Raw genomic sequence first — 16,427 nt, forward strand, 5'->3', positions numbered from 1 at the left:
CACTGGGAAAGGAACTCCTTGTTGCCCAGTCCTCCAGCCCCAGGGTTCAGACCCACCGCTTAGCGAGAAACCCAGCCTAAGGCTTGACAAGCAGAGATGCATTCATGCTGGCCTTAGCTCTTCGTGTTTTTTTTTTTTTTTTTTTTTTTAACCGATTCCCCCAAAGAATCTTAGAATGTTGACGAATCCTTGATGTCTTTGGGCTATGCCTTTTGCCAACAAAGGTCCTGGCCAGAGCTTTTCAAACTGGAACTTGGTGGCAGTCTTTCAATGAGCAATGATTGCAGGCCATTTGGTCTTTTGGTTGCGTGCTGGGCGTCCCTTCTTTTACCTGTGTTGGATGATGTTGAGGAGTGGGCTGGAATGCTGCAGCACTGGTGCAGAGGCGGGGCACAGGGTGATATTCCCAGCCTTGGCTCCTCTGTGTTCAGAGTTTACCATGGAGGGCAAGGTGCAGCATTCGGTCCATGAGTCACTTTGCTGTCTTTCGGGCTGGAGAAGATAGCCCTGCTTTGGGGTTAAAGTGGGTGGCACTGATCCTGACAGGGCTCGGTTTATGGCTTCTAGCCTTCTGCTGGCTTGGCCTTCTGCGGTAGAAACATGGATTCCCCACTAAGTTGGGGGACTCATGGAAGAGATGTTCTCACCTCTTTCCCAACTGTGGTCCAATTACACAGAAGAATGGCATCCCATGCTTCCCTCCAGCATCTTTATCACACTGTATTTTAATTAGTCTGTTTACGTGTCCATTTCCCTGTCAACCTCTGTCAAGGACTGACTGGGGTTGTTTCTGCCCTGTCTATCACCAGGGTCACTAGATAGCAGGAAGTAGATAAGCGGGTCCACCGCCTTCCCCCATTGCTACACTACCAGGTGTGCCACTTTTTGTCTTGGGAGCATCCCAGCTGTAATTTACACCAGTCAAAGTGATCAAAGCTAGTTTTGTATACTTACGGCTAGTGAGCCTGACTCTAGAGCTGGAAAAATACTGCCTCCCAGATTTCTTCATTGACAATGAACAGGGGCCAATGGTTGCTGGATCTCTTAACCAGTTGACGCTCTTGGGCTGCAGATGGTATCGAGAATGCTGTGCAATTGCGGGAGTCAGGCTTGACAGTGGCCCTAAGATCCTGGGGATCAATTCATGGGGCCGAAGTGGTTGCAGGAAATGAGGAGGGACCTGTTCTGTGGCAGCCCCTCTCAGGAACACCAATGGGACCAAATTCACAGGTTGCAGTTCCTGACTGCCCAGCCCGTCCTGGTGAAATCTAGGCTAGAGGAGAAGAGCAGCCCCTTACCACATTTCTTGCGAGGCTGGGTAGAATGTTGGAAGAAATGCGTAACTAAAACATAGAACAATCTCTTCTAGGCCACAGCCACTGTTTAACTAGTTATTCTTTTGGGGTTCAACAAAAACAGAGGGCCCAACAGGTTTGTTACTAGCCCGGGGAATAGTGAAAACGGCAGCTGTTTTGTTGGCCCAAGACAGTTTACTTAGCTCCCATAGAGCCAGGGCATTGGCAGTGCTAGGGCGATTACACAGAAGCCACCGGGCGTGTGGTGGTCTTCTTATTTGTCAGTCAGAAGTTGCGGGCTACTATGAAATAGGGATAGAGCACATCTTTTGCCATTGAGAAAGTTGGGAGCTGCACTTTGCTGGGTGGTAATACCAAACCCAAGGGGGCCTGGCAACAGCCATTATGGGACCAACAGACCCTCTCCCAGGCTCCAGTGATAGTTACCATCACATAAACCTCCTTTGGTGTAACCACCACCATGTGTTGGTGTCACAGCCCTTGTTCCCTGGCTTTGTGAGAGGCTTCGCAGGGACCCTCACCCGATACTCATGAAGCTTTCTGTGGCCCCGGTGGCTGGGGTACAGCATGCGGGTGAGCTGCTCTACAATACCCAGGCTTCGGATAAGATTCTCTCTTTGTAACAGGAGCTTCATCCGCTCAAGCTCTTCTTCTTCCACAATGTCCTGAGGCTGCATGGAGTCCATGTGTACTGGGATCAGCTATGAGGCACAGAAGAGATACAGGATGTCCAAGATGAGGCTCACACCGTCAACAAGGATGGCTGCAGGACCCCTGCCCCGCTCCACCTCTTTCCCTCCCCAGACCCTACTGTAAGGTTCCCTTAGCTGTCCATCCTTTTACCTTCTGTTCCAAAGGGTCAGATTCAATTTACTAGTTAGAGACTCATCTCTCTCAAGCAAGGAGAGGAGAGGACAGCGGGGAGTCCCTTCTCTAGTGGTCCCAATTGAGTTTCGTGTGAAAAGATAAAAGCTACAGCCCCTGACACCTCTTTCTCCCGGTTCCGGTTCCTATAAGCCAAGTTGGTGATAAGGCTCCGTGTTCCTGTTCTGGATCGGCTTTTCTCCCCAGCTGATTCACCCTGGTTCTGGTCCTTGTTTTCCTTTCGCTTTTTGGTGCCTGGGTTCTCCTGCTGTTCCTGCTTTTGACGAATCTCTTCCAGTTGCTGCCTGACAAGACACAGCAGTTTCAGACACTGGAGAAAGACGGTGTGGGGAGAAGGGGGTGTGAGAAGGAAAGCAGGATGGGCTAATACAAGGAAATCGTGTTGTTGGAACTGATGAGAGAGAGTCCAGGAATCGCGCTAAAGGAAAGACTCGTTAAGAATCTGTTGGTGAGCCGGGCGATGGTGGCGCACGCCTTTAATCCCAGCACTTGGGAGGCAGAGGCAGGCGGATCTCTGTGAGTTCGAGACCAGCCTGGTCTACAGAGCTAGTTCCAGGACAGGCTCCAAAGCCACAGAGAAACCCTGTCTCGAAAAACCAAAAAAAAAAGAATCTGTTGGTGAGCTGGGAGGACAGCTCTGGCAGTCAAGTCCAGGCCTTCTAACCTGTGTAAAAAAAAAAACAAAAAACAAAAAACAAAAAACAAACAAACAAAAAAAAAACAGGGCTGGAAGTGGTGGTAGTGGTGCATGCCTTTTATCCTTGCAGAACAGGTGGACCTCTGTGAGTTCAAGGCCAGCCTGGTCTACAGAGTGAGTTCCTGGACAGCCAAGGCTACACAGAGAAACCCTGTCTTGAAAAAAAAAAAAAGTTAGGGCCGGGTGGTAGTGGCGCACGCCTTTAATCCCAGCACTTGGGAGGCAGAGGCAGGCGGATCTCTGTGAGTTCGAGACCAGCCTGGTCTACAAGAGCTAGTTCCAGGATAGGCTCCAAAACCACAGAGAAACCCTGTCTCGAAAAACCAAAAAAAAAAAAAGTTAGGTGTGGTAGCACACATTTCTCGGCACTGCGGCACTGCCCACTGTGTAGGCAAAAGTAGGCAGGTCCCTGGGATTCTTGCTGGCCAGCTAGCCTAGCCTACTTGGTGAGTTTCAGACCAATGAGAGACTCAAAAACTAAAGTGGGCCAGACACTGTGGTGCGCCCTTTTAGTCTCAGCATTTGGGAAGCGCAGGCAGGCAGAACTCTTATGTGTTTGGGGCCAGCCTCATCTATACAGCAAGTTGCTGGTCAATCGAGACCCAGTTTCACAAACACAAAACTTATGTCCGATGGTGGTGGCGCACACCTTTAATTCCAGCAGTCAGGAGGCAGAGGCAGGCAGATCTATGCAAGTTCGTGGCCTGCCTGATCTACAGAGTGAGTGCCAGAATAGGCTCCAGAGCTACACAGAGAAACCCTGTCTCATGAGAAAAACAACAAAACAACAACAACAACAACATAATAATAATAATAATAAAGAATAAAAACAAAGTGGGACTGGCAGGATGGCTCGGCTGGTTGGCAAAGGTGCTTACCACCAACCACCAAACCTGACCACCCGAGTGATGGTGCTGGAACCCACATGCTCGAAGGAGACAACTGACCCCTGAAAGTTCACTTCCACATGTGCACCATGGTATACATACAGAAGTACATGTACACGTGTCTATACGTACATACAAAAATAAGTAAATGTGATCTTTACATATGTAAAGACGCACCAACAAGATGAACAGCTAGGGACAACATCCAAGGTTGTCCTCTGGCCTCTACATGCATGTATGTGCATACACACATCATACATTCAAGTGAAGGCATGTATGTGCATACACACATCATACATTCAAGTGAAGGCATGTATGTGCATACACACATCATACATTCAAGTGAAGGCATGCATGTATGTGCCTGGATGCGGAGAGAGCCTGTTAGAATTTTTTGCTCTATTTCTCCTTTCTCAAGTATGTGGCTTCCTCTTGCCCTGTTGGGGAGCAGTTTAACTTCAGGATTTGTGCCCAATCCACCTGTACAAAGGAAAATGCAGCCAAGGTACCTGGCACACTCCTCTCTGGCCTTGGAGGCAGCAGTCTCCTGGAAGAGAGAGCCATTGTGCTTGAAGAAGGGTGCATATTTCTCTGAGTCAGGCCCAGGGTAGATCCGCCGGTAGCCCCCTAGGTGGGAATCTTCATATCGTTCCTGGTCCTGCATGGCAGCCTGGGATGACTCAATCTGTTCTCGCCTATAGGAACCAAGCTCAGGGAAGTCAGAGAAGGGTTGTGAAAATGCCCCCGATCGAGGCCAGCCTGGTCTACAAGAGCTAGTTCCAGGACAGGCTCCAAAACCACAGAGAAACCCTGTCTCGAAAAAGCAAAAAAAAAAAAAAAAAAGAAAATGCCCCCGAGAGGCCGGGCGGTGGTGGCGCACGCCTTTAATCCCAGCACTTGGGAGGCAGAGGCAGGCGGATCTCTGTGAGTTCGAGACCAGCCTGGTCTACAAGAGCTAGTTCCAGGAGTGGCTCCAAAACCACAGAGAAACCCTGTCTCGAAAAAAGCAAAAAAAAAAAAAAAGAAAATGCCCCCGAGAGAGAAGACTATTGGCTAAGGTTTTCAAAACCTTCTACTGCTGCCTGGTCTCCCTGAGACCCCTGCTTGTGTAGGGAAGCATCTAAGCTCATGGCCAGCCCCACCATGTACGTAATCGTCAAATTAGGTCTGGTTTCCAGAATTCTGATTCTCATCCTAAGTACAGAGTGATCTATTCATAAGCAAACAATCTAGTTACCACAGTCTTCCGGGTTCCTAATTGTAAGAGTAATATCCATTTGTCACAGAAAATGTAAAAAATAAAAAAGATTAAACTAGATGTGCTGCAGGTTTATAATCCTAACACTGGGAAGGCAGAGGCAGGAGGAGCTAGAGTTCAAATCCAGCCTCAGCTCCTTAGTGAGATCAAGGCCAGCTAGCTGGCCTCATGCTTATACCGGGAGGCACACACTTCATTCCTAGACTGTGAAAAAGAAAAAACTCGTGTTTTTAACATTTGTTTGGTTTATTTGCTTGAGACAAGATCTTGTTAAGTGGCTCAAGCCAGCCTTGATCTTATAAGCCTCCTGATTCTCCCTCCTAAGTGCTGGGAGTGTCTTGTACCATGACACCAGGATTCTTCTGTTTCTTTAGTACAGTATTTCCTACACATTTTCCCCACTAAAGACATGATCCATTCAGATGTGCTCCCCAATCTTTTGGGATTATTTGGGGTGCTCACAATTATCCCTCACCCCCATTCACCACCAAACATTTGAGCACCTGCTATGCACCTAAGGCTATTTCAAGGAATCAAATACACTTTGCCTCTGTACATCAAAATGCAAACAGAGAAAAACAATGGTATTCTCCAGATTAATTCAATTCAATTTTATGTCTCGTGAGCAAAAATACAATTTTAGTATTAGCAACCAGGTGTCATGTTTGTAACCTATTTTATAGTGAAGATAACGGGTGACAAAGAATAAATCTACTAAACAACTGAGCTGTTCCTGTGTGTCATTATTACAGGGACTGTCAGGAATCGGTCTCTAGCTGAGCTTGAGAGAAAACAAACCAGTTCCCCTGCAAGGTTCGGTCATGTCGTGGAGGAGGAGATGGAAAGAGCTTGGAGCTAGAGGTGAGGACACAGACAACACAAATCAGACTCAGTGGGTTATTAAAAAAAAAGTTCGGAGGGTAAATCTTGGAGGGGTTAGGGGTTGCAGTGGGGGGATGAATTTGATCAAAATATATTGTATGCATGTATGAAACTCTGAAGAATAAATAAAAATAATTAAAAAAAACCCAGACATCTGGGAGTTATGGTGCATCATTAGTTCAAGACCTACCTGGGCTACCTGGGCTACTGTATATAGCAAGAACATGTGCCAAAAAATAAGTAACAGAACTAAACAGCCCCAACCAGCTAGTCATACTACACACAGTTCCTACTACATATAAGCCTAGTGAAGAGAAATACAGAGTGTGACTTATTTAACACTCTGAGTAGACAAGGAGGAAATAGTTTGTATAAACACATTTAAATTTTTTTAATATTTATTTTTACATGTATGGATGTTTTACCTGCCTGTATGACTGTGCACTGTGTATGTGCAGTGCCCACAGAGGAGGGGGTCAGAGCCTTTAGGACTGGAGTTACAGATGATTTCAATCTACCATCTGGGTGCTGGGAGTTGAACTCAGGTCCTTTGGAATGGCAGTCAGCTTCTTAACCACTGAGCCATCACTCCAGCCCCACATTAGACTTTGAAATGCTTGTACAAGTATGAACAATACAATAGTGGCGTGGGTCAGCTGAAAACCATTTGCTGCAGGAAAGGAGCATGAAAAAGACCACTCCATGTATTTTTTTAAAATATGTCTCTACAATATGTAGTGTATTATCTATGCAAAAAAAGTTTTTAAAAGCTAATCGGCTCTTTGCGAACTTCTCCCTCTCTCAAGAAAGTAATAATAAAGAAGTTAAGTTGCACAGCTAAACACCTACCAGGACCTGCGAGGTAGCTCAGTGGGTAATCACTAATGAGAAGCCTAAGGACCCGAGTTCAATTCCCATAACCCAACATGGTGGAAGGAAAGAACCAACTACTATATGTTGTCCTCTGACCACAGGTCTGGCGTGGCACAGTGCAGAAACACACACACAAAATAAACACATACTATATTAAAGATAAACTGGACACAGGGGCACACACCTTTAATCCCAGCAACTGGGAGTTTGAAACCAAGCTGGTCTGCATATCGAGTTCCAGGCCAGGCAGAGACCTGTCTGAAATAAACAAATATCTATCGGGTACGGGCACACCTGGCTTCTCGTGGCTGTTGGTGACATGGGAAAAGCCGCTCCTTGACTCGTCGCTTGTCTTCTTCAATCACCTTTTTCTTGTCGCAGCCCCGGAGGTTGACAAGGTTCATAGCATCACAGAGAAGTGCGTCTTTCACCTCTCGGTCCAGGCGGGAGTCTGTGGTGAAGCTTGGGGAGTGGTTGACCTGCCAAAAGGAGTTCTTATTGCCCCTTTCCCAGACCACCGAGTAGGTGGCGGTCTCTCGCAGGTCTAACTGGGGGACTGGCGAGACACAGCTCCCTCCTGTGGCCTGAGCTAACCACTGAGGTGCGGCCTGACCCTTCTAGGGGCTAGGAAGAGAAAACCAGACAACTGGACTCCAGATACAGGGTCCTGAAGGGCAAGACTCACTCAACCAACTGGGAAATCCTGACTATGGACTGCTGTGTTTGCTTGCTTGCTTGCTTGCTTGCTTTTTTTTCCCCTTGGGTTTTTAAGTCTGGATTTCACTGAATCCAGGCTAGCCTCAGATTCACTATGTAGCCAAGACTCATTCTGAAATCATCCTCCTCCTTCCTCTACTTCTCAAGTTCCAAGATTATAGGCATGCCCAGTCTGAATTACTATTGTCGAGGTCAGAGGCCACCAGTGTTTGTTTCAGCAAATGGTAGAAGTCATGCTTTCTGGTTCTTGCCTACCCGGAGACTTCTGCCTCCCCATCCTCCCTATTCTACCAAGTCAGCGCACTCCTTCCGGAGCGAGGCCTCTGACTTTGGCTTTGGCAAGTCAAGGAGAGAAATCTTACCTCGAGAAGCCAGGGCTTGAGCTTGTGGTCCAGTAAGATGTCAAAACCCAGAATCTCAAAGCAGGCACATGTACCTCCACACAGATATTGGGGGAAACAGGTTCGGTAGTTGTGGCGAAGAACAGAGTGGGCAGAGATGATGGTTTTGATGATGATGTCCTCGATGTCCCCCCACAGCTCTCGGGGGTCATAGCTGTGCTCTCGCAGCCAGGCATTGAGTGTCGACAGCTTCCTATGAGGCCCAGTGCTCAGAGGAAGACCAAGTTCCATGCCAGCAGGGCCTGGCTGCAGGCAGGCACAAGGCTCCCTGGCGTTAACCCCAATTCCATGCCTGGGACCCTGGACTTCAAAGGGTTGCTAGCAGCTGGGGGCGAGGATTAGTTATCAGGGCTGTAGGTTGCTGAGTCTGTGCCTAGAGCTCAGACACAGGACTAGGGACTTAAAAAACAGAGACTCCTAAGAAATCAGCTCCTCAAGAGCCAGCTTCTGTGGGCTCCTGACACTGTGGGACTAAAGGCAGAGGAAGCAAGGGAAACAGAATAGGGGATACCTCTTACTGCCCACAGCATCGTCTCGGACAAAGTTCTCGTTGTGTTTATTGATGGCGTAGTTGGTCAGGTGCATGCAGACATCCTCCTGTGAAGTGAATGGCCCTGGATCTGCTCACAACTGCCTCTGTGCGGCCTCTCCCGCCCTTTGGTGCTTCTTACTATCTACTGCTCTGCCCTAAGACTGCTCATCTCCTGGCGCTCTTTACCAGGGACTGTCCTGTATGATCCTGGGAAAGAGGCTGTGCTGAGTAACTTCAGAAAGAACCTTTTGACCAGGGGGTGGTGGCACACGCCTTTAATCCCAGCACTGGGGAGATAGAGGCAAGCAGATCTCTTGTGAGTTCGAGGGCAGCCTGGTCTACAGAGCGAGTTCCAGGACAGGCTCTAAAACTATACAGAGAAACTCTGTCTTGAAAAACAAAAACAGAAAACAAAAAAACAAACAAAAAAGAACCTTTCCTCAGTCGCCACCCAACAAGAGCTCCCCCAGGCGCTATGGCTCTCACTGGCTTCCTTCCTTGGTCTTGGCTGCCTATGGCACACTTTTCTACCATGCTTGTCCCTAGAACCAAGGCACTCATGGCAACAGAAGAGAAGAGGGTACCACCCTGCCTCCTCACCAGGTTGTTATGGCTAGGTTCCACATACGGCATGGTGGCAAAACGGGCCAGGCCTTCCTCATACATGAAGATCCGGAGAGGGTCACAGGAAGTGATCAGAACATAGATTCGCATGTCAAACTTGAAGCCATCAATGAGGAAGGGCTAAGAGCGTGCAAACCCAGAGGGGAGACTAATGAATTTCTGAAGTGCTTATCACATGCAATATATGGTTATTACAGGTGCTTCCAGCACGTAACACACTGAGTCCTCACAATAATCAGATAAAGTAGTTACTATGGCCATTCTCACTCAACAGTGAGGGGACAGCACCAAGGAAAGGGCCAGAGAACTGCTCAAGATCCTATGTCTGGGAATTGGGGAAGCTGTGAGTCAAATCCAGGCTGGCTAGCTCTGAACAATGGCTCTAGTCTGTAAGATAACAAGGGCAGCAGAGAGGGCAGGAGCCTAGGCTTGGCTTCCGCCCTGATGTACCAGGGATAAGGCATGCTAGTGCAGGGGGAAAGGTCTGGGGGTTCCGAGGTGGCCTTCACCTTGGTGATGTACTGCTGGCAGATCATATGCTCTCCTGGCTTGATTTCCTTGGGGGTTCTGGTGATAAAGATGCCACGGCCCTGACAGCCGCTATCTGGCTTGCAGATATAAGTGCGGGTTTTCCGCTGACGACCGTAGGCCTGGAAGTCCCCATAGCTACATGCAGAGAGAGGCTGGTCAAAGGGTTTCTGTGCATCCTGTCTGTCCTGGTCCCCCATGGCCATCTTCTTGTTATCTATTTCCAGGCTCTTCTTGGAGCACTTAGCCTTGGACCCACTTTTGCTTTGGTGAACTGAAACTTTCTTTCTTTTTCTTTTCTTTCTTTTTTTTTTTTTTTTTTTTTTTTTTTTTTTTTTTTTGAGACAGTCTCTCTTTGTAGCCCTGGCTAGCCTGTAGCCTGTACTGGCTAAGTAGACCAGGCTCGACTCAAACACTGAAATCCACCTGCCTCTCTCACCCAAGCACTGGGACTAAAGCCATGTGCCACCACTCCCAGTCAGCTGAATCTGTCTTGGTCCAGTTCCAACCCTCTTAAACACATCTGGGTCACAAGACCACGGAGAGAGACTTCTTACCCTGCCCCCAGGGTCTCGGCTCACTCACTCTGCAGGGAGACACCAGGTTCGCGGGAAGATGTTGTACTCGGTTGGATAGAGCTTCTGCATGCGGTTGAGGTTCCGAGCCAGCAGATCTTTGCGGCAGATCTCCGTCATGCCAGGGAAGTGGTTGATTTTCTGAAACAGAGTCAGTGGGTTATACTGCCCCCGCGTGGCAGCTCCTGGGACCTGGACATCCCATGAAGCCATAGAGAGATTGGGAAGGAAAGGAGTAAGTCCCAGTGGAGGGAAGCATTGTATTTAGATGGCAAGGGTGAAACAGGAAGCTTCCATTAAGGCAGGCTGGAAGTCACTCCATGTCTCTCCCCAGTACATGTCTATACTAAGGCTGAGAAAGGAAGAGCTGCTGGACACAGGTGGACTAGCCAGGACCTTTGTGCCCTCCGGTCACCTCCTGGCTCAGTCCTGTCTGGAGATAAGGCTCCGTGATGGGGCCTTTGAGTAGTGGGCATGAGGTCCTAGGTTCAGTCTCCAGCAACACACACACACACACACACACACACACACACACACACTGACGTTTTAATAGAAGAATAATGAATGATGTGATGGCACAAAGAAATAAGGAAACATTTCCTTGAAGACTTGAAAACACCAAGGAGAAAAGGAACTAAGAAGACGATAGGGAATGCACGCCACAGCACCCAGAGACCACACAGCATGGATGGGGTGTCTGCTGGAGGCCCTAAGCTGTTCTGCTCTGCAGGGATGGAAGGCAGAAGCGAAAGACAGGCGAGTACATTCAACAGGCGTCCTCAGTCACTAGCTATGCCGACTCTGTGTTCTGAGCCTTCCTTTACTCTTTTTAACAAACCGCTATCTGCCACTCCGGGATGTTGAAGAGGCGATATAAAACCGCCTCGCAATATCTGACCAATACATAGGAGTCCTCTGTGAAAGCGATTACTGTTAATCCACCATCCTCATCTGACAGCTGCTCCCTGCAGCTGCGGCTTCTCCAAAACCCGCAGTTCCTCTCTTCTGCTTCCTCCCTTAAGACTAGGTTGGGATAAGTTCCAGCGTCCTGGGTCCCCCTTCTGGAGTCCCTTAAAGAAGCCCACAGACCCTTTTTAATGAGTCATGTGCTGCATAACCACACTTCAGATAAAGACAGACTTGAGACCCAATGGTGCTCCTAGAGAACCCCATCATCTAGCAACTGGGCGGACATCTGTCGACTGCACTTACGATATTCCCACGATGAAATCACCTCCCAACCCGTTCCTCGCAGGAGTCCTCATCCCTAAGCTGCACACGACTTCACCAGACATGATGAAACCCTGTCTTCTTGTTGTTGTGCTGAGCCAGGGTCTTGATATATAACCCAAGGTGTATGGCCTCAAATACCTCATCCTCTTGACTAGCTGCAGACTGCTGGGATTACAGACAGTCCTGTGCCACCATACCACGCCCAGCCCCATGCGTACAGTTGCTGGCTGGCTCTCTCTCCTGGCCCCCTTCTCTGTTGGGAGTGTGTGTGTGTTTCTTTTCTTTTTCTTTTTTCTTTTAAGACTGGGTTGTACTTAGGCTGGCCTTGAGCTCCTTCTTGAGCCTTGTTTCCACCTCCCAAGGGCTGGGACCACTGGTGTCTATCACCACACTTGGCTCTTGCATGCTTTCTTGGTAGATGTGTGATGCTAAGCTGCTTAGATACGAAACCATCCATGTGACCTAATCATTATCCCCCTCTCCGCCTTTTCCTTTTAGATCCTGGAAATCAAACTCAGTGCCTTCTGCACACCACAGAGCACTGAGGTACATCCTAGGCTTCTGCTCTTAGCCCTGAAGCAGCTTTCAAGATGGACACCCCTGCTCTCAGTGAGGCAGGCAGCCTCATCAGATGCTACCAGTCAGAACAAGTAATGTGACAGGGATGGGCCCACCCACCGCCTACTTCAGGTAACAGAAGCTCCAGAGAGCCAAGAGAAGTATAATTTTATTAGAGCTGAAGACCTGGGGGTGGCCTCCCTGTCTGTATAAGTAAGGTGCAGCAATGGGAAGAGGGAGTCTCCCAGTGCCAGGGCGGACGGGGTGGGAATGCTCATTTTGGATGCTGGGCCAGGACATTGGTACCTGAAACCTCTTCATGTCCATGACTCGTTCCAGTGAGACAGAGCAGTCTGTCCAGTACACAGTCCACTCTTCATCCTCCCCCACCTCCTTCAGGCCACATATTTGGGCTGCCCGGCGCACTGTAGAGACAGGGAGATCAATGCTGCCATCCTGGGTACCAGCCATGAACCCTGGAACTCTAGCTGGGCTGAAGAAGGAACAGACCTGACCAAAGAGTAGATTGTAAAGGCCTGTGGTTCTTACCCCAGCATCTTAGTTACCAGGCTGCAATCTCAAGTTCACAAGGATAGCAGAGAAAACAAGAGCCAGACCTCTGCTGCTCTGGGTCAGGACTGTGTGGATATACAGCTGACCCGAGGTTGGATGGAGCACACTGGCACCTAAGACTCTGAGTGGCTCTTTGTACACATGTCAGAAGAGGAGAGAGATGAAAACCCTGACCTACGTGGGTTATTACTTTTGATGTTAAGCCTCTCAAGGGAAAAACGCGGTTTTCATTATTGTGGTGTTGGAGATTAAACCTAGGACTTTTTTTTGTTTTTTTTTTTAATATTTATTTATTTATTATGTATACAATATTCTGTCTGTGTGTATGTCTGCAGGCCTGAAGAGGGCACCAGACCTCATTACAGATGGTTGTGAGCCACCATGTGGTTGCCGGGAATTGAACTCAGGACCTTTGGAAGAGCAGGCAATGCTCTTAACCACTGAGCCATCTCTCCAGCCCATTGTTGTTTTGTTTTTTGAGATGAGGTTTCTTTGTAGCTTTAGAGCCTGTCCTGGAATTTGCTTTATAGACCATGATGACCTCGAACTCAAAAAAGATCTGCCTGCTTCTGCCTCCTGAGTGCTGGGATTAAAGGTGTGCACCACCACCGCCTCGCAAACCTAGGACTTTTTGCATGGTAGGCAGGTCCTTTACCATTGAGCTATGGTTTCAACTTTCAAAAGCTGCTGGGTTTTTTTTTCTTTTGTTTTGTTTCTGTTCTTGTTGTTAAGATATTCATTATTTTGCTGCACAGTGGTGGCACACACCTTTAATCCCAGCACTCAGGAGGCAGAGGCAGGCGGATCTCTGGGAATTCGAGGCCAGGCTGGTCTACAGAGCAAGTTCCAGGGCAGCCAGGCTACACAGAGAAACCCTGTCTCGAAAACAAAACAAAACAACAACAAAAAAGATTTTTTATTGTCTTTAATCACGTGTGTGTGGGCACATGTGTGTCAGGTCATGCATGTGGAGGTCAGAAGATGATTAGCAGGGGTCTCCCTCTGCCATGTGGGTCCCCAGAGACTGAACTTGGGTTCCCAGCCATATGGACAAGTGCATGTGTAAGAGCTCTCTCTCCAGCCCCAAAAGCAGCTTTAACTTTTCTTTATGCTCCTTATTTGAAGGGTAGAACAATGTGACATTTCGTCAGATTTTTTTCTTTTTTTCTTTTTCTTTTCTTTTTTTCTTTTTTTGCTGGCTACGTAACCAAGGATAACCTTGAACTTCTGATCCATTTGACTCTATCTTCCAAATGCTGGGATTATAAGCATAAGCTACCAGGACCAGTTTAATGGGGTGTTGAGGATCAAACCCAAGGCTTCATGCATGCTAGACAAGTATTCTATCTACCAATGAGCTATATTCTTACCAACCTTTTTATTTTAGTTTTTATTTGGGGGAGGGCAGGGTTTCACTATGTAGCCTTGGCTGTCACTTGCTATGTAAGTCAGACTTGCCTAGAACTCAGAGATCTGCCAGTCTCTGACCCCCCAGTGCCTGGCTTGTGGTTTTTTTTTTTTTTTTTGTGTGTGTGTGTGTGTGTTTGGTTTTGCCGGCTAACTGTGGAGATACCTTCCCTACCAGTGCGACAAACTGCTATAGCAACATCTCAGCTGCCAGGAGCTAAGCCTGGGGACACCCAGGAACCTCGGTGTGGGTAGTAGGTCACCTAGGCAGGAGCCAGGGGCTGGGAGAATGACTGTGGCTGTCCCAGGAAGAAGAACAACCCCTCTTGCACACACAGCTGTGGAAGATGGGGCCAGCGCTTACCACTCTCATACTTGCAGTTGGTCAGGTTGATGGCCAGGGGTCTAAAATGAAGGAAGAACAGAAATCAGGTAGAGCAGGAGGGCAGGGGAGGCTCCAGGCTGCCAGGAGCTCAGGTGAAGAAACTAACAAATTTATAATATAAATTCATTTTCTCTAGCAACATCTTAAATACCAAACCAACATGCCAAATCACCAAGCTGGACAGACCCAAATGGTTCTGATTTTTTTTTTTCTGTTGCAGCAAAGGTTAATACCGCTCCAGTCTTTCATTTCAAGAGGGTGTTTCTCTGTGTAGCCCTGGCTGTCCTGGAATTTGCTCTGTAGACCAGGCTGGCCTGGGACTCAGAGATCAGCCTGCCCCTGAGTGCTGGGATCAAAGGCATATACCACCATGACCAGCTACCCCCGCCCCCTTTTTGATAAGCATTGGGAATTCAAACTCAGGCCTTCGGTGATGCACACTAGGCTCTCTTCCCCATTGAGCCATCACATCAGACCATTGCTATATAGTTTTTTAATCAGGGTCCCAAACTGGCCCGGAATGAATAGTAATTCTTTTGTCTCAGCCTTCCTATTGCTGGGATTATTGGTGCATGCGCACCACAACCTGGTTCTCCTCCGGTCTCCCAAAGGCTAACGTGAAAAGTTTATACCCATCATTCTTCCCTACCAAATGGTGGCCAAGGGGTGACTCTCTAGAGCCAGACCTCTTAGGGGTCTAGGGGAAAGTTACCTTCGTTTCCGCTTCCTCTTTCTCCTCCCAAATTCCAAATCATCTGTGTCTGTTGCACTTAGGATTTTCTTTGGAATTTCCTTGGCTATAACAGATAAGGTAACCCCATTCTCAAACTCTTTATAGTCAGCTTTTGCAAGTGCCTGCTGGGAAGAGTTAGGGGTGGTAGCTTCCTCTCTAACACACTCTTCCTCAGACTCTTCTTCCTCAACATAGTCTTCCTCAGATTCACTGTTCTTACAGGTACTGGGCTCCATCCTCTTAGATTCTAAGGGGAAAGGCATGGGAATGAAATATTTATCAGACCTCCTTCCAGGCCCAGGAAGCCCTGGAGGAGTTCACCCAGAGACCCTTTATGGAACTAGAAGAAAATGTTGCTCTTTCAGACCAGTGTAGACTAGGCTGTTTCCAAGTACAGGGCTGTGGGGAGCACGGGATGTTGGTAGGATGTAAGCCCTGAACTAAAAGACCCCATCATCCAGGACTACCCTGGGCCATACGACACACTGATGTGCATGCAGAACAGAGCAGGCAGAAGCTACGACCGCGGCTGTTTTGTTTCCTGAATAGAAAGAGAGGTGGCTGACAGAACTGGAGGACTCTTTGCTTTAAAATACCCCTGATAATCAAAAGTTCTCGGGCCGGCCCTTTCCCTGAGCCAGGATTCAGTTTCCCTATGTGAACACGTCAGGGTCGGGCATCTCATGGCTGAGACCCTTTGGGCTCTGATAAAGGAAAGGAATCCCACGGCAGACACTGCCCACCCGAGGTTTCGAGGAGAGCTCAGGGGCTGCTGGAGCTGCCCCTAGCAGCCCAGGGTTGGACTCAGCTGGTCGCTCATGGCCGACCCTCGCCCGCTGCGGCTCTTCCTGGGCGTTGCTGGACGTCGGGGACCGTCTCTTCGTTCCACAGGACTGTCTGTCCCCGCCGTCGCGAGGGGGAGCCCGCTCCCCCTCGGGGTTAACTCCTAGCTCCGAGATCCTGGCGGCGGCGGCGCCTCCTTAAGCAAGCCGACGGCCGCCGCCGCCGCCGTCGCTATGGACACGAAGGCGGGCCCTATTGGAGTAGCGTTCTGGGGGCGTGGCCTTCCCGGGAACCACACCCACTCTGGTGCAAGTCGAAGCCATCTTGGCTCCAGGTTGTCTGCTATTGCTGGAGGTCAGAGTGCGAAAGAGCCCGTGATCAACCAAGAGGGATTCTTCCAATGCATTATAGGACTTGTAGTCCTCCTGCACTGGCGCGGGTGGGCGCCTTCTCCACCCACCTTTTCTGGAATCCGATGGCCAAGGCAAACAAGTCTGTTATTTGGGACAAATACCTGCTTGTGCTTCTTCTGCATTTTAGAAATGGTGCTATGGGGTTGGAAAGGTGGCTCAGCGGTTAA

The 16,427-nt window shown here is 48.8% G+C and overlaps 1 protein-coding gene across 3 annotated transcripts; it reads right to left on the reverse strand.

The window, feature by feature from the left end:
- Positions 1–203: 203 nt before the first annotated feature.
- Positions 204–15,300, reverse strand: Ttll13 (tubulin tyrosine ligase like 13). 3 transcript variants are annotated; one of them, XM_057756476.1, is made up of 14 exons: positions 15,044–15,300; positions 14,311–14,351; positions 12,273–12,391; positions 10,186–10,316; positions 9,582–9,738; positions 9,049–9,192; positions 8,428–8,513; positions 7,878–8,109; positions 7,093–7,277; positions 4,295–4,480; positions 2,305–2,485; positions 1,838–2,017; positions 955–1,273; positions 204–331 (listed from the first exon to the last, which is right to left on the reverse strand). In XM_057756476.1, exons 1-14 carry the CDS (start codon positions 15,298–15,300, stop codon positions 204–206), a joined length of 2,346 nt encoding a protein of 781 aa, XP_057612459.1. The 3 variants fall into 3 exon arrangements, with proteins under 3 accessions (XP_057612459.1, XP_057612460.1, XP_057612457.1); XM_057756477.1 differs by having other exon boundaries at positions 328–587; positions 955–1,066; XM_057756474.1 differs by having other exon boundaries at positions 328–587.
- Between the last annotated feature and the right edge of the window lie 1,127 nt (positions 15,301–16,427).

This window comes from Chionomys nivalis, chromosome 23, assembly GCF_950005125.1.
Source record: "Chionomys nivalis chromosome 23, mChiNiv1.1, whole genome shotgun sequence".
Taxonomy (NCBI): domain Eukaryota; kingdom Metazoa; phylum Chordata; class Mammalia; order Rodentia; family Cricetidae; genus Chionomys; species Chionomys nivalis.